The sequence below is a fragment of the Thermobia domestica genome, chromosome 8 (genome assembly GCF_964235325.1).
Source record: "Thermobia domestica chromosome 8, izTheDome1.hap1.1, whole genome shotgun sequence".
NCBI lineage: Eukaryota > Metazoa > Arthropoda > Insecta > Zygentoma > Lepismatidae > Thermobia > Thermobia domestica.
The window spans coordinates 265713286-265736399 of NC_137461.1; the positions used below are offsets into that span (position 1 = coordinate 265713286).

At 29.1% G+C, this 23114-nt stretch overlaps 1 protein-coding gene across 10 annotated transcripts in view; it reads left to right on the top strand.

The window, feature by feature from the left end:
* Rim (Rab3 interacting molecule) overlaps positions 1 to 23114 on the top strand; it is a 516869-nt gene that overhangs the window by 307619 nt on the left and 186136 nt on the right. For 7 of the 10 annotated variants that reach the window (XM_081769756.1, XM_081769757.1, XM_081769750.1 and 4 more), the window contains exons 5-6: positions 20373 to 20405; positions 22120 to 22339. The exons of 1 other annotated variant lie outside the window; for it this stretch is intronic. In XM_081769756.1, coding sequence (XP_081625882.1) covers positions 20373 to 20405; positions 22120 to 22339 — 253 coding nt within the window. The remainder of the gene's footprint in view (positions 1 to 20372; positions 20406 to 22119; positions 22340 to 23114) is intronic. 2 more of the 10 variants (XM_081769754.1, XM_081769759.1) reach the window with 1 other exon arrangement.

Here is a 23114-nt window from a genome sequence, read left to right on the forward strand (position 1 = left end):
CTGTTAAATATCAGTACGTTATTCAGACGCGCAGAAATTTTGACGAAGGGGTGCTGTACTATATATTATACTACATTTTCGTTTGATACATTACTAGTTATTCTCAATTATAAAAATAAAAAAAAAGGGAAAAAATTATTTTTAACCATGTCGGTCCCGGCGTCCCTCACAGGGGACATAAAATATGACGACATTATTATTGCTTTACAACTTTAAAATCCAACTGGCAACATTGAAAACTGTTTACAAGGGATGATCCATCTATGATTATTCCCTATAAACAGTTTTCAATGTTGCCAGTCTGATTTTAAAGTTGTAAAGCAATAATAATGTCGTCATATTTTATGTCACCTGTGGGGGACGCCGGGACCGACATGGTTAATTGAAAGAGCTACTTAAATAGCTCCAAGGTCGAGATGATTAATGCGTATTGATCCTTCTCTAACAAAAACACTTTTTCTATTACTTTATTACACAATAAAACTTTGAAACTTCCTTGTGTGTACATCATGGTTAGCATACACGCCTTCGGCGCAGGAGACCCGGGTTCGATTCCTGGTGGGAGCTCTTTTAGTTCAGTTACGTCTAATATGGACTAGGTGCTGAACGGCACGGTAAGCTCCCAACCAATCAACCCAACAATAAAACTTTGCTTCAGTGGTTTTATACTTAAGAGCCTGCCATACTAAAAAATAATACAAAATTTACCGTTTTTCTTTAGCTTGTTTTTCATAAGTGAAAGGAGATAATGAAATGAAACATACCACAATCATATATAATGTTATTCTACAACAGAAAATATAAACCCGAAGAATTTTCAGTGTTGCCAGAATAACATTTCCCCCAAAATCTAAGTTAAGGCAGCGACTAGAGGAACGAACTGAACTGCATTTGATTATGTCTCAGAATTCGGTCAACTACTTTTCAAATAATAGCTGTATTTAGTTTATAGTAAACAAAATAGTTTTTAACATATTAAAATTAACTAATAATGTTATTTAAATAGTAGTTCACAGGGTTCTAAGACAACATGATACATAATCAAATGCAGTTCAGTCCGTTCCTTTTGTCGGTGTCTTAATTTAGAATTTGGAGGAATTGTTATTCTGGCAACACTGTAATTTCTATGGATGCCAACGCTGAAAACTCTTCAGGTTCATATTTTCTGTTATAGAACAATATTATCTATGATTGCTGTAAGTTGCATTTCATTATCTTGTTTTACTTATCTAAAAGAAGCAAAGGAAGAATGGTAAATTTTGTATTATTTTTAGTATGTCAGGCTCTTAAAATATCTTTCGTCTTTGTACGTTATCGAACAGTGTTTTACAGAGTCTTAGGAACAGAGTACATTTGCAATTTAGGAACAAAGAAGACTAAAATCTCATCTTCGCAATTTGATGACGTCCTGATTGTGTGGACAGTCTTCATGTGAAATAATTAAAGGAAAAGATTATTAAACAATTATTACAAGATAAAAAGAAAATAAGAGTTTTTGCAAAAGTATAAATATATAATTTCAATAATAATTGGTCTGATCAAAATATTTATTTCGCAGTTCAATATTAGGAGTTATACGTACGTATAAATAATAGTGCGACATACAACAAGCGTCAAAATTCTGCATTTCCTGTTACTGTTTCTTTAAAATGTAACCTCTCGCTCAAAAATTTGCTATGTTTCTGCACCAGTAGCGTTACTCAAATAACAAACATGATTCGGTGTGATGACTAGGACTCGATACCATTTCCAAAGAGATGATAAAAGAAACTAGGTTATATAAGTAAATTGACAATCACATTCTGCTTTTATCATTTCATTTGTTTATTTGAAAATCTCTGTACTCGAAACAATTTGTATTTAATGTCTTATCTCTTTTCCTATTTTGCTTTACTTTTGTATATACAATTTATATATTATGCGTATTCTCTTAAACCTACTGTTTGTATTCAGTTATAACTTCGTTGTTATTAGTTCAATTTGGAAGTTAATTTCTGTATGAATATCTAAGATAATTAATAATTAGCCAATATCCAAGATATCCAAGATAATATCCAAGATAATTAATAAGTAATTAAATAACATATATATAAGCTTTTAATATTTCATTTGTCTCTCACTAGTAATGAGTCGAAATGTTGACCCTTCAATCTGGGGAAACCTACAATATTTCCTGAAAGGGTTTGTCGAGCAGGTTCCGAAACAGGTTTCAATTCCTTGCCTGGAAGTGAGCCCACACCCTTTTAGGGTTGGAAATACATAAAACAACTTGACGCATACGTCCTATATATCAAAGTGCTCCGCATGACTAGTAGATTAAGAATATAATGTGCACTACCCAATTGTATCCTATATCAAAGTAATAAAACAAAAAATTGGTTATATCACTTCATCACCATCGCTCCAAGGGAAAGAGACAAGTCAGCCTCGTGCTGAAACTTCTTCGCAAGGAAGACCTGGCCTCCAGGGTTGGAAATTTTCTCTCTCGTCATTATTGTTTTCCTTTCTACGTTTTCTTTTAAAAGTAACAAAACTCTTAAAACTTCAAATAACAATAATAAATATTAATCAATTGTTAATATAACTATAAACCTAATATAAAGAGCTTAATATTTTGACTATACTCATTATATATTAATATTTTTCAAGCTAGTTATTCACTTAACATAATATTAGCAATTAATTCAGTTACATAAGGTCCAAAATTCCCATTTCATCCAAGTAGCTCTCAGATCGAAGGATACCAGGCATATTCATGTAGCTGGTCCGCTACAGTTGATAGTAATAAAAATAATAATAAAAATAACATCACTATTATCTAACTTTGTTCTTTATCTTCTGAATTTTATTCAACAAGGCACTAAAATTCATGAACTCGAAGTTTCCGCATAACTGAAATATTGTATTATGAAAGTACGATAGTTGGTTACTATAAGATCCAAAAAGAGAAGGTTACATATGATATTATGAACATACTATCAAGTCAATTCCCATATTCAAAGTAATTCAAATATTTTTAGGGAAAGGTGAATACAGGTATAATTGCTAGAAAGCTCCCATGTAACTTTATCAACAATGTGATTATTCATAACTCTTTTGGCTATTTAAAATCATCGCAAATTTTAATATTTTTACTTGAACACAAATACAAAGTAAATGCTTGAATTTACTCCTTCCTTCATGAAAGCTCATACATATTTTAATCAATAAACAAACAGCATTTAGATCGCTTTCGCATTGATAAAACATATCCTATTTCTTTGTATTAATGCTTGCACAAAACCAACTTCATTTTCTCAGCATAATTGATGTCCTCATTTTAAACACATTAGATTCATAAAGCGACTACAAACTTAGAGAAATCTCAAAAGAACTTTTTTTTTGTAACAGATCAAACGTTCAAACTTTGGCCCCACGGTAATTCGGTATACATCCAACTTTTGTCGAGTTTCTCTCATATGACCGATTTTTGCAATGGTTTCTGTGATATGCGCTCGACGGTGAAGGATAATCTGTGGTAAGGATATGTTGTCCCTTGATGAACACTTTAGGAAAACTCTGGGAAGTCGAAAATGAGGGGAAAGTACACTGACCACATAGCAATACTAGTACTAATGTATCTTTTCACTTATTGTGAAATAGTGTGTCACTTAGGTATCGTTACAAAGTAGACATCAATACTAGATCATACCTCTTATATGTTATACCTCATCATGTCTGACATGATGGATATAATCGAGTTACCAAGAGAGTGTTCAAATTTAACGCTTGTGATGTACTGCAACAAAAAGTTTTGAGTTTCTTTTTAGTTGGTGCAAGTTTTAAGTATTTGTGTTCCATTAGAGGTTAATAACATGAATTTCAAGTCGTGTTATCATTTGTATCAATCTTATACTTTCTGACTATCTTAATAACAGATCGAATTGTAGTGATAACAACGTACCTTCTTGGTAGCAGAGAAAAGCCACGATGGGAAGCAAATATTAACTGTTGTATATATTTTTTTTAAAAAAAAGTTAACGTTGAGATTTATCTTCAATAAGAAGTATTAGAGTGCAATACGATATTACGAGGAGAAAAAAAAGAAGATTCTGATATGCCTATACCTATGCCTATACCAGAAGATAACCAAACAAGTCATATTGGTTTTAGATATTACCGAAGTTTCATTTTTTTTTTTTTTTTAATTTTGTTATTTGAAAACAACGTTTATTTAAAACATCTGTTGCATTTAATATATCAGACTATAGTTTATGGTATCCATCATAGACAATTCATGCGGCCTGTATTAATAATTATTATAAAACTGGTACATCATTAGTCTTTCGGAAAAGCCTTCTTGGGAAACTGTTTTATAATTTACTATTTTTAAATTGGAATTTTTTTTGACTAGGAGTAACATTAACATAGCATTTTTACAATGCTTAATATTTAAATATACTTGTACTTTTGTTTTAATAACATATTTTAGTATCGATTTTACTGTAGGTGATAATACCAAAGTACAATTTACTAAAAAAAAAAAAAGTTACTTTGAAAAGCTTGAATTTCACACAATCATTAGATGACAAACATCCATAGATTAACTTCCTTACTGTCAAATGTACATGAATTTCTCAAAATCTATGGTTAATACAATCAAACTTTAGAGAACTGCCAAATTAATTTTATGTGTATTTTTCAAAATACCGTAACTGTGACGATTTCAGCCATTCAAAACTATATGATACTTGTTTAATATCATGTGATATTATACAGAGTGTTGTTGGAAATAGATTCCTCACACCAAAGTAAGAAAAAAAGTTCCTATGGATCTGTGGTCGGTGGTCGTACTTATAGGGTGTCGAAAATGGGAAAAAATGAACTTTAAAGGTCCATGGTTCCACTACTATAGGACCGATCGTAGTCGAGTCAAGGCATCACTGAGGAACTAGTATGTAAACAATCCAAATGTCCATCTTTCAGAACCTCCGGTACTTGCACAATCATTTTTGGAGAGGCTGTTTGGGAATACTTGATTACTCTCCACCTACCTCTCTAAAAGTTTGTGTGCAAGTACTGGATAATTCTTAAACAAGGATATTTGGATAGTTCACATACCAGTTTGTCAGTGATGTCTTGACCCGACTAAGATACTGCCGTGTCGTGACAAAACGCTGTAACTTTGGCGGAGCAGTTTTGCGAAAATGAGCCGTAAAGTTTTCATCCGAAAATGTGATCTGTATCGTGTACAACCAGTATAAGTAGGCAATAATGGTCAACCAATCAATTTTCACCAAATTTAATCACACAACATGCATTTACATAACATTACATGTAAAAACGTGTTTCCAAAGTCAAGATACACTGGTTCTACACGATACAGATCACATTTTCAGATGAAAACTTTACGGCTTTTTTTTCGCAAACCTGCTCCGCCAAAGTTACAGCGTTTTGTTACGACACGGCAGGATAGGTTCCATAATAGCGGAGCTATAAACTTTTAAAATTCACTTGTTTCACGTTTTCGGCACCCTATAATTCCGAAACTATCCACTTTTGAGAACAGATCCATATGAACTTTCTTTCTTATTTTGATGAGAGAATTTTTTTTCCTAAAATATTTTTGTAATACCCTGTATACGTTATGCAAATCAATAGTAGAGACCTAGTAAACTTTATTAAGTTTCAAAGTTTCAGGAGCTGCCCGTCACGTCGCCTTTATATATAATGCTATATTGAAGTTCTGTTTCTTATCAATGTCAAGTTTCAAAAATGTCTAAAGCAAGTCAACATTCATTATTTTTCAATATATATATTAGTTTTTGCTTCTGGTAAACGGAAAGCGCCACTGCTTCGAGCTTAAAATCTAAATATTCGCACTCGGCAATAAGACAAGAACGAGAATTTTTAAATTAAGGCACTAAAACTGGCCAAATTAAGTTCAGAGCAAGCAAGAAAACAACTAAATTATTGTTTTGGCTATATATTCATGGACAATAAATGTAACAGTTTATAAACAAATTGTATTCTTTTGTTTTCCTAAATTTAAATCTTACAACAAAATAATACGAATGTTTTCGTCTAATCTTCCCTAACGTTATCCAAATTGGACTTGGTAAACAGAACTGTATAGCTGTAGTGAAATTTGTATTCAAGTTTTCTAAATCATATTAAAAAAAATCAAGTTCACCAAAGTTTTAGGTTTATTTTTGGTTTAGAATTCCAACTAATAATTAAAATTTGAATTAAATTCAAATAATAAAATCCAATTTAGATTGAAATAATTTAAATTCAATGACATATATTTCTAAAGTAAAATGAGGTACTGTTTGATTTTGTATGATTAAAGGATCCAAATTGGTGTTGGTCCTGTAAGAATCTAAGGTTGATAGCATAATACAATACTAACCAAGAAATTATAAACCTATAGTTGCTGGAAAAACAAGATTTATGTTATCGCTGTGTGATTTCAATAACAATTTTAGTTTTGCGATAATAAAGGAAATTCAATTAACCATGTACTAAACTTTAACATTATTTATTGATACAAATAACGCTAATTTAGCTTAGTGGGTTGGAGCATTAATATTCTTTGTTAAAAAGTGGATTTTGAAAGATAAGTTAATATTGCATATTATATCTTTGAATCATTTAAAACTGTTTTCAACAATAATTTGACACCGAAATGTCTACGTATGAAAGAGTTAAATATACTTGTGATTCACTCTTATTCTATTATTTTTTTCAAAATAATTAGCATATTAGAACAGTAGACGGTAGTTCGTACTTAGTTATATGTTCTAGATGAAACATATATTGCCTTGTTATTATAGTTTCTGTAGTTGTCACTTGTTTTTTCGGTGTAATTTATTAAATAGCATGCTTGCTTCACAGAGTTGGTGTCTTGTTGTAAGAATTAACTAATATTTTTGTACGTGATTGCCAACTAGCTCGTTAATACCAGTAAGAAAATAATATCTTAAGTCCACGACAAAGATAAGCAATACATACAATCTTTCTGCAATTACAAATTTACTAAGGAGATACTTTGAGCTTTTGTTTTGCACTTTCGTCCTTGGATATTTATTAAACCCAGTAATTTCGGAGACTTGAAGTATTGTCATAATTCAAAAGTTGTTATGTTATCTTTAAAACATAATTTTCGATTCTTAAATGATCCTGTATATTCTAAACGCTTCTCATTGGTTGTGATGATAAATTACCAAATTACATTTCCCTCTTAAATTATTACAACGTTCTTTTACTAATTATCTTGCTAATTACCTAAACAAGTCAACAGATCTGATACTCTGTCTATCATCTATGCTTAAACATTCAAAATATATTGCAATAATTTTAGAGTATCATCGTCTTTAAAAAAATACTTTTAATATTTAAATGAACACTAGTTCGTGCTATTTTTCTGCCATTGCTTTACCAAAGGTAACAGACTATAATAGTGTGTTTGAAATTTTTTCGACATATTTGTGCTAAAATATCATTTGTCTACATCTTATCTATATTTCCACTCATATCTATGTGAAGCCCTTTTATTACTTTACTTTTCGTATCAGAATGATCATAGTTTTTCAAAATTACTGAACTTACTGAACTTACAAAATAATTGTTTACATTCATATTTAAAGATAAAACTACTGTTTTCTGGAAATAAAATATTTTAAAATCATTATTTCTCAACGATTGTTTAGCTCGTTTGAAAGTACCCTCAATATGATATGATAACATCACTTCTTATCATTGCCACGTGCCTAAAATCTAGAAATAATAATAATAAAAAAATCAGATTTCAGCGACGTATATTTGTTTTGGTTATGCATTTCCGGTTTTATTTTGAATACTTTATAGTAATACTTTTATGTAATTTCTAGCTGATTTTTGATAAATGTAAATATTGATACAATTATTGTACATATTTTTACACGTATATAAATTGTATACGAATATTCTTACTCGTATATATATATATATATATATACAAGTTCTGACTAAAAATAATGGAACTGGTAACCCTGTAAGTAGTATACATGGAGCAATGGGAAGCGTATGCACGTACTACAACCTTGAACCTTCGAGAAGAGAATGATACACATGAGTTGCCGCTTTCAATCGGGAGGAATGAGAATGTGTTGCAGATGATGAAAGACCAGGTCGTCCGATCACAGGAACAACAGAGGAAAATGTGACAGAAGTGACTGAAATTGTCCGGAAAGATTGCAGGCTCAACATTCGAATGATAGCAGACATGGTGGGTATCGATGACAGTCACTTTTGTCACATTTTCCTCTGTTGTTGTGAGAACACGACCCGGTCTTTCATCATCATCAACGGTCTCGCGTCCCTCGCTGAAAAGTTTGTGCTTCGCAAACACTCGAGTACGTGACATTGAATTATCACATTACACATTCTACAACAATTTCACACACGCACGCACACACTCACTCCGTGATTTCTTTAATTTCACAAGAATTTTTAAATTAATGCGCTGCTCAATTTTTACATTTGGCATTCTTCCGACAACGTTAATGCACATCTCGCTGTTCAATCGCTACTCACAGACTAAATTCAATTGAAAGCGACAACTCATGTTTATCATTCTCTTCTCGAAGGTTCAAGATTGCTCTGCATGCGCTCCCCCCTGTTCCACGTATATTACTGATAAGTCTCATTATTTTTAGCCAGACCTCGTATATATATATATATATATATATATATATATATATATATATATATATATATATATATATATATATATATATATATATATATATATATATATACACGATATGTGTGTGGGGTATAAGTACAACACTTGTTCCAAGAATACATTTATCAAAATTCAACAATAATTTATAAAAAACATCAATATAAAAAAATCCGAATAAAAAGCGGAACTTAATAAACAAAGAAGTTCTTCATAATTGCAGATATAATTGAAAAAAATATTTAAATACGCAGGTTTGTAGATCTTTCAAAATGAAAATGACACGAAGTATTTAGTTTAGGCCCGTTGTGTGCCACCTAGGCGAATAAATAATGAATTCAAGTCATTGTGTGCCTTCTAGGCTAATAAATAATAAATTCAAGTCATTGTGTGCCTTCTAGGCTAATAAATAATAAATTCAAGTCATTGTGTGCCTTCTGGGCTAACAAATAATAAATTCAAGTAAATGGTAACTAAAAAATTAAGAGATGATGGTATAAAAATAATGAGAGAAAACTAAAAGATAATCCATGTCATCTAATCAAATCCACATGATATGGATTCGAATTTATTATATATAAATAATTTATCATTGAATCTACTGTATCCTGTAATTAGTTTATTTATTAGAATTGTACAGACAACGTTTAATTGCGAAATATATTTATTGAAGAACCGATAAAATTGTCATCAGCCAAAATAATGTCTAATTAATTAAGAAACGTTACGTAAATCAATTGTTTTTCCTTAATAAAATAAATATTTATTATGTAAGTTTAAGTAAATTGATATAATAGACAAATATACATCAATTTCATTCCATTTTAATAGTGAAGAATTGAATTGATGAATAAATTATTTTTATTTTGTAAACTATTTAATATATTAATCAATTCTAGACAATTAATAGAATAGATGCATCAATAAAAATAACTGTCGTGAATCGTCATTTGTGATTACATGTTTTTTTTATGAAAAATATTACTATTTCGTAGTAATAACACACACTTTTTCGAGACGACTCTTGTATATTCTAAAGAGCAACAGTTTTCTTATATATTTTATTTTGCATTTATGTAATTATTCTGCAAGACAAAAACTCTGTGAAATTTTATGTACAAATTAATTGTACTGATTATAGAACATAGATGTACTATTGTAGACCAAGTTGGAGACTGGAAATTAGGTAATGTACAAACTGAATGTTTTTGTGTTTTTTAAAAGAATAAAATCAGCAGAGTTGGCACCTCTTAAGTAGTTTATAGTAATGTAACCACTTTTTTCTTGCTTTGCCTGCAGTGGATAGCACTTTTATTTTATTTTTATTGTTAATTTTTTCCTGAACTGTGTACATACACACATATATATATATTTTATATTACTGTTTAGTTTCATTTATTTATTTATTTATCTTCTTTCCTATTTGAGATAAAATACTTTGTTTAGTCGGTGTTCATAATCCTCTTTGTGTGTGTATAACATTAAAAAAGATCCGTGTGTGTGAGTGTGCGAAAGCGCGTGTGTCTTCTGTGTATATATACATATGTGTGTGTCTGACTGATACAACCAATTTTGTACTAGTAAATATCAATTTTGAAAGTTTACAGCAAGAGTTTCTCACTTTAATATACTAGATATATGTAGATAGGTACTTACATAAGAAATATCTTGTCAATTTTAACTGAACAATAGTATTTTCTCTTCATTTTTGTTTTAAAATACTTATCAAATACTTAATTTCATATTTTAACAAAGAATTTTGTGTGTTGATATAGTGATTATGTTAACTTTACTAACAAATTTCGCTATATTGCTTCTTGCTGGTTTTATTTTTAACTTTACCATTGCCATGGGTATTACGATTGGTGAACTAGTGATTATTGCAAGTAATTAATAGAATACATTATTTCCAAAAATTTGAATTATTGTGTGTAAGTTGTAGAAAAATCAATGTAGAGCAGTGAGATTAATATTATAAATTATGAATCGATCTTTCTTAAAATATAAAATTTATCACATATTTCCCTTGTACATATTATTGTGTTAATATCAATATTACATATAATATGAAATCAGAACTTTATTTTAGGTTTTAGTTACTAATCTGAAACTGGATAATTTAGTAATATTAGTTATCCACTAATAGACATTACAAAAGTTGACAAAAATAGCCCATTATTAGGCTTATTAATTAAATTAAAATGTGCTTTTGAAAGCATTATAATAAGTTCATTGAAAAACACGTTCTACTGAAATATTTTAGTTAAGAGACCACGGTAGATCAAATTTACAATTATTTCTCGAGTTCAGTAGATATATTGCTTTCATTAATTAATTTAAAATCTATCTTAACTACGTACATATCATATGCAGTAATATCTGTAAGAATTGCTGCAATTTTAATTTTTCTTTGTTCGAAGAATGGTACTTGATTTGAATGAATTTTCCCCTTAAGCATTATAGTAATTGGAAAGACAAAATATATCATCCAAATTTATTTAGTTTTTAAAAACACATTTACATAAAAGTTCCTTAAATGGCAAAACATCTAATATATATATCTATATATATATGCTTTGTATAAATTTTGACTTAAGTATCGATATGCATGTACCGAAAATTCTTGTATGAATCAGTGCGTATATGCACATTTTTTTAAGAATAAAGATTTTTCTCATTTATTTTTTTTATAAACATTGTCACCTATTACATCATAGTTTAACTTAATGGAAGAAAAGAAAGCTTATTTTCTGTCATTTCAATTTTTAAAAAATATATCTGAAAACTGATAGTGGGGCTTTTTAAATATACTTTTAATTAGTTGAACACAATGTGATACAAACACCCCACATATTATTTTCTTTAGCTATTTTACTAAAAGGAAGGTTTTTCGTTCTGCCTGTTACAAATAATTTATAGAAGCGTCAATGAAAGAATGTTTTCAGATTTGTTTAAATCATAGAGAAGTAGATAAGTTGTATTTCAAATTTAATTCTCAGATTGTTTGAATTTTCTAATAACATGTGTCATCTTAGATATGGAACATACACACTAAATTTGCCATTACAGATATACTTTTGATTATTAAAATACGCAATACTTTTAATTCGATAGCATGATGACAGATCATGGTGAGTTTATGGTGAACAATCTGGTCGGTGAAATAATATCGTGTTTTATTTGCTTTATCCTTCATTAATTATCTTCATTTTACTAATTTTTCTGTTCACCTCTGGTGCATGAGATCTTTAGCTCGATCCCAACTCGCGATAAGTGAACTTTGTGGTGGTCAAACACCGTGTGCGTGGATTTTCTAGGGGTCCTCCCGTTTCTTCCCACTTTCTTCATTCTACTATTTCATTCATTTCTCATCATCATCATCTCCTTTAATCTAGCCGGCATGACTGTGGGACGTAAAACTTAAAGATTTCATTTCATAATTAATTTTTCTATCATTATTTACTTACATTTGTTAATCGTTACTTTCGTCCATGAATCATAAAAGTGGAACTAAAGATTTCATCTTGTGCCACTATCTGATTGTCGTTGTCTAGTCAAAATACATTGCATGTTGGTAATACAAAATGTGTCTGTAATGGTGAATACATTCGAATGTTCCACATTTAAATTCTTAATTATAATTAAGGTTTGTAGAAGAGTTACACACACAAAAAAGTAATATATGATTTTAAGACGTCAGACCAAGTTAGGTATATTATATTATTTGATGAGGCTAGCGTGTTTGGTGAACCATTGAAAGATCATGAAAAGGATTTACATCCTATTAGCTACTATCACATTCAAAAACTAACAGAAGTTGTTATATGTTGAACTCAACATATGAACCACCAAATACCTCATTTTTTTTTTAAGAAGATACAAAGTTATGTGCAGCAGTAGTGAAGACGATAGAAGTAGGTCTGCATGACATGTACGTATATCAGAAGTTGGAACGATATTGTATAATCTGAAAATGACTAATGACGTTTATGAACTTACTTAAAACTGAAAGATGGCCCACAATAAGAAGATTCTGTGAAGATTGGAAAAAAATCTTAATAGTGAAAATAACATCAAAACCAGACAACTATAACTTGGTTATATGAAATTTTTTAGAAAAGCTACAACCTTCTTAATATGTAAGACTGACAAACTAAATATTATTATGTACACGATCACGTACTACTGGGTTCTGAAATTTATGAAAATGATATAAAGTAAAAAAGTTGGAAGCGGAGCTGAGTTTAGTTGTTCTTTGCAAAGCAATGATTTCTTTAGTTCAAGATTTTTTTAAGTTTTGTGTATATGCGCAGTAAATTGGTTTAACCAAAAAATTATAAAACAAGGGAAGAGGATATTATTATTATAAATATGATTGTTATCATTTTTTATATGACATTCCATTGACTGTTGTAGTTTACTTCTACCTTAGAAAAACTGGTTGGGTAAACATTATGCAGTTTAATAACAAATAATATAACCATAATTATACAGAAGGCTCCAAATTTTAAAGTTATTTTATTTTGGACATATCTTGTAAAATTTATAGAATAATCTATATTCTCAAATGCTTTAATAAAGATACATAATGTCAACTAATCCAACTATATTAAGCTTCTTGTGCAGTTATTTTGCGAACATAGTAAGAGAACTGTAATTTCTATTCGTTGATCTCATGTATAATAAACAATGAAACTTACGTAATTGAATATATTTTGCAAGATTGAACGACAACTAAATACTAAATAAAGCCTTAAAATTATTATGTAGACGCATAAGAGGATGATTCAAATTAACAAAATATTGGTTACTTACACATAAATCCTCCTGTGGGAAAACTAGACACTCTTCACACATTTCGGAACAACAAGCTAGTTCCGTCTTCAATGGTAAGGCAACAAGGATAAAGACAGATGAGCGAAAAAAAAAAGTATAGAAAAATGAATACATACACAGAATGAATGAATAAATAAAAGAATGCTAAAATATCACGAACAGAGCACAGCGCAAAAGAATGAGCTGAGTTGACGGAAGCGTGATGTTACGTTGCTATTGCCAGAGCCAAAGTATACCATCAAGGTAGGTAACCAAACTCTATCAGTGTTGCCAAAATCCAAATTTAAAGTCGGTTTATATTTATGAATACAAAATGATACTTTAATCTCCTATCTTTTTTATTTGTTTTTGCTGAACCTATCACATTAACCTGCTTTATATTGTGTGTATGTTGTTTTAAGTGAAGCACCAATCCTGACATGTCCTAAGAACATATTAGACAATCAAGAAAATCAGAAGAAGAGGGCATGGCGCGGAATTGGCGCTTCACGTAAAACAATATACATACAATATAAAGCAGGTTAATGAAATAGGTTCAGCGAAAACAAAGAAACAACAGGAGATTAATGAATCATTCTTTATTCATAAATATAAACCGACTTTAAATTTGGATTTTGGCAACATTGATAGAGTCTGGTTACCTACCTTTGATGTATATCTTGGATCTGGTGATATAGGTATCGCGCTTTCTTCTACACAGTTCATTCTTTCGCAATGTGCTCTGCTTGTGGGATTTTAGAATTCTTTACGTCATATTTATTCATTCTGTGGTATTTATTCCTTTTTCTACACCTTTTTTTCTGATCCTTTTTATCCTAGTTAGCTAATCAATGAAGACGGAACTAGCTTGTTTTTCCGAAACGTGTGAAGAGTATCTAGTTTTCCCATGAGAGGATTTACTGGTAAGTAGCCATTTTTTTATTAATTTGACTAGGTAAACCTACTTAGAATCTTTAAAATCTGATATGTCGGAATTCTTTATTACAACACCCACAGAATGAGACGATATTGTAAAAGATTGTATAACAGAATTTAAAGTTTTATGTTTGGAAACTTATGGTTCGTAAACTGTCGAAATATTGGAAGTTAAATAAGTAGAGGACATCATTATTTGTGTTAAAAATATTGAAATTAGATTCCAGTCTTAATAGCAAAATAATTACTTTTAGTTTTACAATTTCCTATGAAATGTACAGAGGATTATAGGAATTCAGAAAACAAGTGCTTTCATACTATGTTCAGTACACCAATCCAAGCGTAAAGCTCTGAATATATACATCTAAAGAATACCGATGTTTCTCTTGAGAGAATATACAACTAGACATGACCGCACTTTAGTTAAATCATAAACTAAAGAAGATAAAATACATGTAATGTAAAACATGGGAAAACAAAGTAATTAACTGAAATCAATATTGAGAGACTTTATATACTTTGAGCAAAATCATTAAAAGTAATTCTGAAACAGTGAATCACATTTAAGATTGAATTTAATTTCAAAATGAAATATAAAATAGTATTAGCACTCGTAAGATTGAATTTAATTTCAAAATGAAATATAAAATAGTATTAACACTCGTAAGATTCAATTTAATTTCAAAATGAAATATAAAATAGTATTATCACTCGTAAGATTGAATTTAACTTCGTAAAGAAATATAAAATAGTATTAGCACACTTAAGATTAAATTTTACTTCGTAATGAAATTTAAAATAGTATTAGAATGTATAGTTTTAAAAACCTTAAATGTAATGTATTAATACGAAAGACATATAAACCATTGAAGTAGTATCCAATGAAGAAAATATTTGATTAAGTGTATTAGTTTGTTGTCATTTGCTTTGAAAAAAATAATTGTAATTAAAAACAGTGAATTTATACTGTATAACCAATGTACTAATATAAACAAATTTCCTATACAAATACAAATCTCATTTTAACCTAGAGCAGAACATACAACTTTTCATTCATAAAACAACAACCAAACAACTATGATACACGTTTGAAAATATTGCTTCTTCAAGCGATATTAGCTTTAAAATTGCTAATGATATTGAATACTTAATTTCACTTTCCATTTTCGTTCGTGCTTGTAGAAATAATTATATACATATCATCGCTTTACATAATTACAGTTTGAATTAAAAACAGAACAATGTTATTAGTATATTTGCTGTGAATAAATCCGAATATTGGAAAAATTGATGTAACAACGAATATCGTACGATTCTTACGACATGAATAGTGTTGAATTGCTTATAATTGTTGATCTTATATATACATATTCATTTGCTCAAGTTATATTTTCATTTTATTTAACGATAATAGCTACCAAGCCAACTCTGTTGATAACATAATTTTATTGTGAAACCTTGTATTAAAATCTGATTATATATATATATATATATATATATATATATATATATATATATCGGGTGTTCTAAAAAATGGTGCGCCCACGGACCACAGAGCATTATTGTAAAGTCAAAATAAAGCAATATATATATACATATATTTGTATACCTTTCGAGTTCTCGTCTAGAGACACAAATTGCTCTATGTGGCAACGTTGCAAATAAAGAACCATAGATTAGATCTACCAATCTATCAAATAATTATATCGATTCTTTCCAGATGGCAGCTAAAGTTGATATTGATTGATACTAGCATCACTTATTAGTGTAGTAGTTGATTCAACTGCTTGTTGTATTTGTACAGTACTGCTAATGGCTCCAAGTTAATCTGCGACGTTGCCACATTGTGAAATTTTGATTCCCTATAGCTGCTGAAGGAGGCTCCGGAGGATATACCATCATATAACATTTTTGCTTTATTTTGGCCTGTAGAATAGTGCTGTGTGTTCCGTGGGCGCCATTTTTAGAACACCCGATATATATATATATATATATATATATATATATATATATATATATATATAGGTATAATTTTTAAATTAAATTTCTAAGATAAATAAAGGAAAAGATTGAATGTTACAATTAAGTTTGTATCACATTGTGAGTTGTATTTTCAAAGATTCGTTTATGAAAAAAAGAACATAATAAAATTATTTTTAAAAAATTGCATTATTTTGTAGAAGGAAATACTTTAGCTTTGGAATATGCGTAAGAATGAGATATGTAAGATTACATAATCTGAAGAGTGAAATGTTCTGTATATCGTACACGGTCTGCTTGATTAAGTAGGTAGTTTGATATTATAATAATAATAATCAGTAGTTTTCTACTTCGAATTTATATTTTTAATATAGCTAATTTTATATTTCTAGTGCATGAGTAATGCAAAACTAAAACTTCTATCAATATTTTTTACTATTGGTTGTTTATATACATTTAAAAAAACTGTTTTAATTCTCTTAACTAACGTATGATTTATGATTACTTCCATGTATATTATTTAATATAACAATTACGTTTACATTGCATGAAACACGTTCGTTTTGATAGACATATCGTAAGCTTTTTTACAATGATTCTCTTTATTTAATATAGGTATATTAGCAACTCATTTACGGTAAAACTAGTGAATTGTTATACTTACTTCTATAATTAATATTTATTATTGTTAATTTAGCGGTAATACATATATATATATATATATATATATATATATATATATATATATATATATATATATATATATATATATATATATATATATACGATGTAACATCTGCTAATGTAGCATTTGTAGAATGTAGGAAGCAATATTGTAAATTAGTTTACAACAATAATGTAGAAAATATCATGCCTCATTTTATTTTTTATGTTTATAATAACATTTTGCATGTATATTTTAATTATTGCAGCTGTGACCTATTAAAATTTATTGCAATAAAAAATCGGTATTCTTGAAAACGTCATAATCAACTATACTGAATGGTTGAATATGCTTTGGAGAGGTTTTATGAAGTTGAAGAGAAAGACAGATAGTCCAAACCAAAACTTATTTCTTCGAATAAAATTACCGATATTCAAAGTCAGTGACAAATATTATATACAGTATATCTTATTATACATCAATATACAAGGTTATTTCTACAATAACATAAGGTCGGCCAGTTCACACCGGTTTGTTAGAACCAGTTGTTAAAATACTTAGAGTTCACAGAACCGTTTTTTACATTCAGACATAACAGTAAATTTTACCCAGTTATACCCAAGAACAGTAAATTTTAGTTTAACTCTCGTTGATTTTTAGAAATTCTTACAGCTACGAGGTTAAACGTATGATCTCTCAGAACAATAAATAAGCATTTATTTCTTAATTTCAAGTGCTCAGATATGTAAAAATGACAACTGGAATCACATGAGGGTAGTAATGAGAATTATTTATATTTGGAACGCATACCTACATTATCAATAATTGTCGATCCGTTGCTGGATTACGATCTTTCCAATACTTTTTGACAACTATTTATCTTGGATAATTAGTTTCCAAGATATTCACAGTGCTACCTAATTTGGTCACACTACCTTGTATTAGAAGGCTATATAGGTTTCTACTTGTTACTTGTGCTATCCAGTAAAATAAATGCTTTTCTCTACCTTGTATGGTTTGTTTCCTAAGAGGGTTATATCTATCTATCTACCTATCCATCTACTATACATACGTATATACATGCATATGATTGTTAAAAATTAAATAACACTACTAGTTTGTAGTTTCACATAATATACGCTCATACAATGTGAAATTTTCACTTTAACCCTTTAAAGTAATTAGAACTATGAAAAGCACTTATGAACAGTAATGAGTCAATTAGTAGCATAATTAGAACTATGAAAAACACTTATGAACAGTAATGAGTCAATTAGTAGAATTATAAATTATAATGACAAAGAAGTATCAAAAGAGCCATGGGAAAGATGTTTATCAAATACTAGAAATCTCTCGCAGTGCGACCAGATATTGATGTCACGAAATTGTGTTTTGATACGGAGAAAAGTTACTGAGTTATTATTGGAATTTCAAAATAACTTTGTTTACAAAGAGAATATCGGAGATAATCATGACATGAAAAGCAGTAGTATATCAAATAAGGAACATCTTTGTAAGCAACATTTATTCTTTTTAAATGACAGAAGATTCTTCTATTTGGCATGTCATAATTATTTACATCATTATGTTGAATCATCACGTTAGTCTTATCTTCAAGTTGGTGAAATATTTGAAAGCAAAATAGATAGTATTCAATACATACCGTACTTATGAATAACTTATATTAAAAATGTTTAAAAAGTATTTTTGGGAACTTCGAAATTACTTTCTATTTTCAAGGTACTCTAGTACAAGTATCAGAACAAATTCAAAGCAAATTTTAATCAAGAATTTTTAGAAAGGTCTTGAAAATATAGGGCTTATTAGACAGGTAGTCGTGGGGTTACCATAATCATTATGATCGAAAAATATATTTTCCTGTATACATTTTGTTTCATAATTTCATATTAGAAAATTCTTTGCTGCAATATATTATTAATTTGACATACAGTACGTAGTTCATATAATTCTATGGAGAATATTCATATTAGCAAATTACGTTCAGAATCACTTGACATATGGTAATGTGGAAATAATCTCTTTTATACATAAATATATCATCATAAATACACAATTATTTACATTACGTATACCATTTTACATGATTGTAAATGAAGTTGTGAGAACTTAGTAATGTAAATGGCTTATGCATTTTTATCTACAAGATATTTACCATAAAACCTTTAATCGACTAGTTCTGAAGAGAGAAAGATATGTAAGCTACAAATTCAATGTGCTGTGAGGAAATCTTTTCATTTCCATTTTTGTGTGAACTTTTCATATCCGATTTATTGTTGTCGTTTTCTTTTACACGTTTATACATCCTATAAAATAACGTAGTATAATAGGGTAAATCATTTCCCATAGGAGACAAACACAACTAATCACAAGCAAAGAAAATGTACTGGGCAATGATATACATATAGGAAATGATATCTCGTCGTTGGAAAAAGTCTTTACTTAATTATTATTAAAGCGTTAGTTTCTGCGGAGCCACTAAGGAATATTTACAAGATTCCTTAACCTGGGTACCGTGTAATAAACCCCTTTTCTTCGAGAATGCTTCAGGTTTTGAAGAAAGAAAGAACAAAAGATCGGTATAATTATTATATTTTGAAACGTAGAAATCCATATTATTTGAATTGCAAAATATGGAATATTTTCAACTATTAATAAGATTTAATGCTTTAAATATAATAAGTCACAGTTGCATCTTGTAGTTACTCTTACAACAATTAGTAATTAGCAGATTGTACTATGTAGAAATTAGACATTACCTAATATCCTAGTACGCTAATAGAAACACGGTAATATAGTAGTAATTAATACCTGAATATCTGAGTGCAATGATTTTCCATATTTCCTTTCTAAACGATATAAAGCAAAAAATATTTTTAACCAAATCAAATTTATATATTGATTTTAAAGCACAGAACACAAATTAGAGACATCAAGACAATAAGTTTTCTATTTTCCCAAGTTTTAACCTTATTTTTTTAAAAAAACAAATTTTGGTTTGCACTGTGATGCTGCACATCCCGATTATTTTTTGTTTAAATATTTAGAAATTTTATTTTTTTTAAAAAAAAAAAACGTGATGGACTCATCTTGCTTTTTCTGTTTACTGGTTATAAGAGAATCTGTGTTGTCGCTTCTTTCCTGCGTCTTAGCTGTTTTGCCATGCTTTGCTGGAACTAAATATAATGGCTTTCTTTGTGTCCTTTCTCAAAATGCATTGTGTGCCTCTTTTTTATAATTTTTCTTTAAATTTAGGACTTGCATGACATGGCCCTCGGTGATTGGAAGGTAAAGTTTTGTTTTAAAAGAAAAAGAGGAAAAGTGTTGTATGTTCTTTGTGTGTTGTCGTTTCTTTAAAAAATAAAATTGTCCTTCATTAACAGCTTTTACCAGTTATTTAACCTTGTATGTATTTTTAAAATTTTTAAAACGTAACAACTTAGCCAATAATATCTTTTTGAGTTGCCACTTATATCACGGAGAAAATAACAAGGTAGAGGTATAACGTAAGCGGAGAAACACTTACGCGATTTAGAAAGGGTTCGCAGTAATCGAGCATTAGATGGCTCTGGTTCTCATTTACAAGATTAAATATTACAGATTTTTTTTTATTTCAGCGCTCGATCGCAGAGCTTGCTACTCTATTTCCTCATAAGGAAAACAAACAAATGTTAAGCTCCACAAAACCGAAATTCCTGAAATAATGAATCATTTCAAAAGACTGTCAGAGCCATCTGGTGCTCGATTATTGCGATTCCTTTGCTGAATCGCGTAGACGTTTGGTTGTTTACGTTACATCTTTGTCTTGTTATTTTCTCTGTGTTTATACTTTTCATTGATGTACGTTTTGTTTCAAGTAAATTGTTTCTGTGACTATTGCCCAGCATTGTTTTCAGCATATTTTTGTTATTATTATTATTTTGTAAATGTAAAAGTAAATTTTGACTATAGAAATGTATATTGTTAATATTCTTGCGGTAATAATTTATTTAATCTTGACACAATCTGGGCTATTAATATTTAGATAATGTCTTTGGAACCCTTAATTACAAAGTAAAGTCGTAATTATAAAATTGAAGTAGTTCAGTAATTTTTGTACAGTTTATTTTGTTTTTGATAGCCAGCAAATAGTTTTTCGCTTTTAACTTAAAATAAATAATGATTTTGAATATACACTTCATAGTTATGATAGTTTCAGATAAAAAGTTTGTATATTTTTTCCCTTGTAGATAGAGATTTGAGGTTTGTATTATAGCTGTATCTTGTTGCACGAGCATAATTTGATATTGATGTTTTATGTTGTATTTTAAATTACATATCATGTATGAACAGACGATATAAATGAAATGAAAGAAGAAGGATATAAAATGATAGATTATGTTTTAAAGATATGTTTTAACATGAACTTACAACTGTATCATCTGTTTTTCTCATTTATTAGCTAAAAGCATGTTTATGCATGTTTTCATTTAAAAAAATAAACTAATTACTTTAAAAATAGATGCTTCAGTTGTAAGAAACTATAAATTTCTTTTTCATTAGTGAAGCAAAAATATCTTTAATCAGCTAAAAGATTTTTTTAATAGCTCCTACTGGAAGATATTGTAATTATACATTTTTTTTCACAAAATAATAATAACAAATTATTTTCTTAAATATTTTTTGATATCGTTTTGTCTTATTTACGGAGACATTTTTGTTATAATAGGACACAATTGATTTCATATTTAGTGCCAGAGCATAAATTTATGCTGTATTTATAATTTTATCATTTAAAGACAGAAGTAAATATTCTGTAAGGTTCAATCTTTTATAAATAAAATTTATGGACATCAATATCAAAATAATGCATTAGAAACGATTATTTTCTTTCTTTATTGATATTGCATACATATATATACTTAGAAACTTTTGCAAAATCTTTTTCAATTTACTTAAACACTGCTTGTAAAAAATAATAATAAATTTAAAAAATGTTCTAATATTTAGCTTTATGTTGCAGCACCCTGTCAATTGGCAACCCACAGAAAACGGGACGAAACTTATAGGTCATATGATCTTAAAGAAGACTGTGAGAGAAAGTGTAGGACCGACCTCTAGTGCTGTAATATTAGGACTTAAAGTAGTAGGTGGGAAAATTTTAGAAAACGGAAGACTTGGTGCTATTATCGAAAAAGTGAAAAAAGGAAGTATAGCGGACACTGTAGGGAATCTCAGGCCAGGTAGGCATATTTTATCATTTGACTAATAGTATAGTATATCATCAACGCTTTGTCCTTTTTCCTTGCTACTAAAAGTGTTGTTTATTTAATTTATTGTCACCATCTTGATCCGTATTATTAATAAGGCTCTGGCATTTTATTTTCAAGTCTTCGTCTTCTTAGAGCTTAATTCGAGATTCATTTTACTGTTACGCGTGCAATTTAATTTGTCATCAAACACGGTTAAAAACTGTAAACGTGATTTCTTCTAAAGAAATCATAAAATTATTTCACTGTTATGAATATGAACAGTTAGATTAAATATAAATATGGTGAAAAAATATTTTTTTAAAAAAAAAGACATAAAATGATGTAAAGCTATTACTTTGTTATAGAAACGAGCCATTACGTAAATCACAAATAATCTTTAACATCAGAATATACTTACTTCGTTACCAAATATTGTTAGGATCATCAAATATAGGAGGCTCAGCTGAGCAGGTCATGAAGGCAGGATGGAAGAAAGTAGGAACGCTTTCAAAGTTTTAACTGAAAATCCAATTGGAAAACGTCCATTAGGAAGACCTATGCATAGATAGGAGGACAATATTAAGATGGATCTCGCAGAAATAGCAATAACAAATAGAAACAGTGTCCAATTGGCTAAGGATAGAAGTCAGTAAAGAGCTTTTATGAATGCAGGATTGAACCTTCGGGTACCGTAGACCATAGAGTTAGTTAGTTTATATACTTACTGCGTATTGTTTATTGTTTTAAAAATCAAATTTTCTGCTAT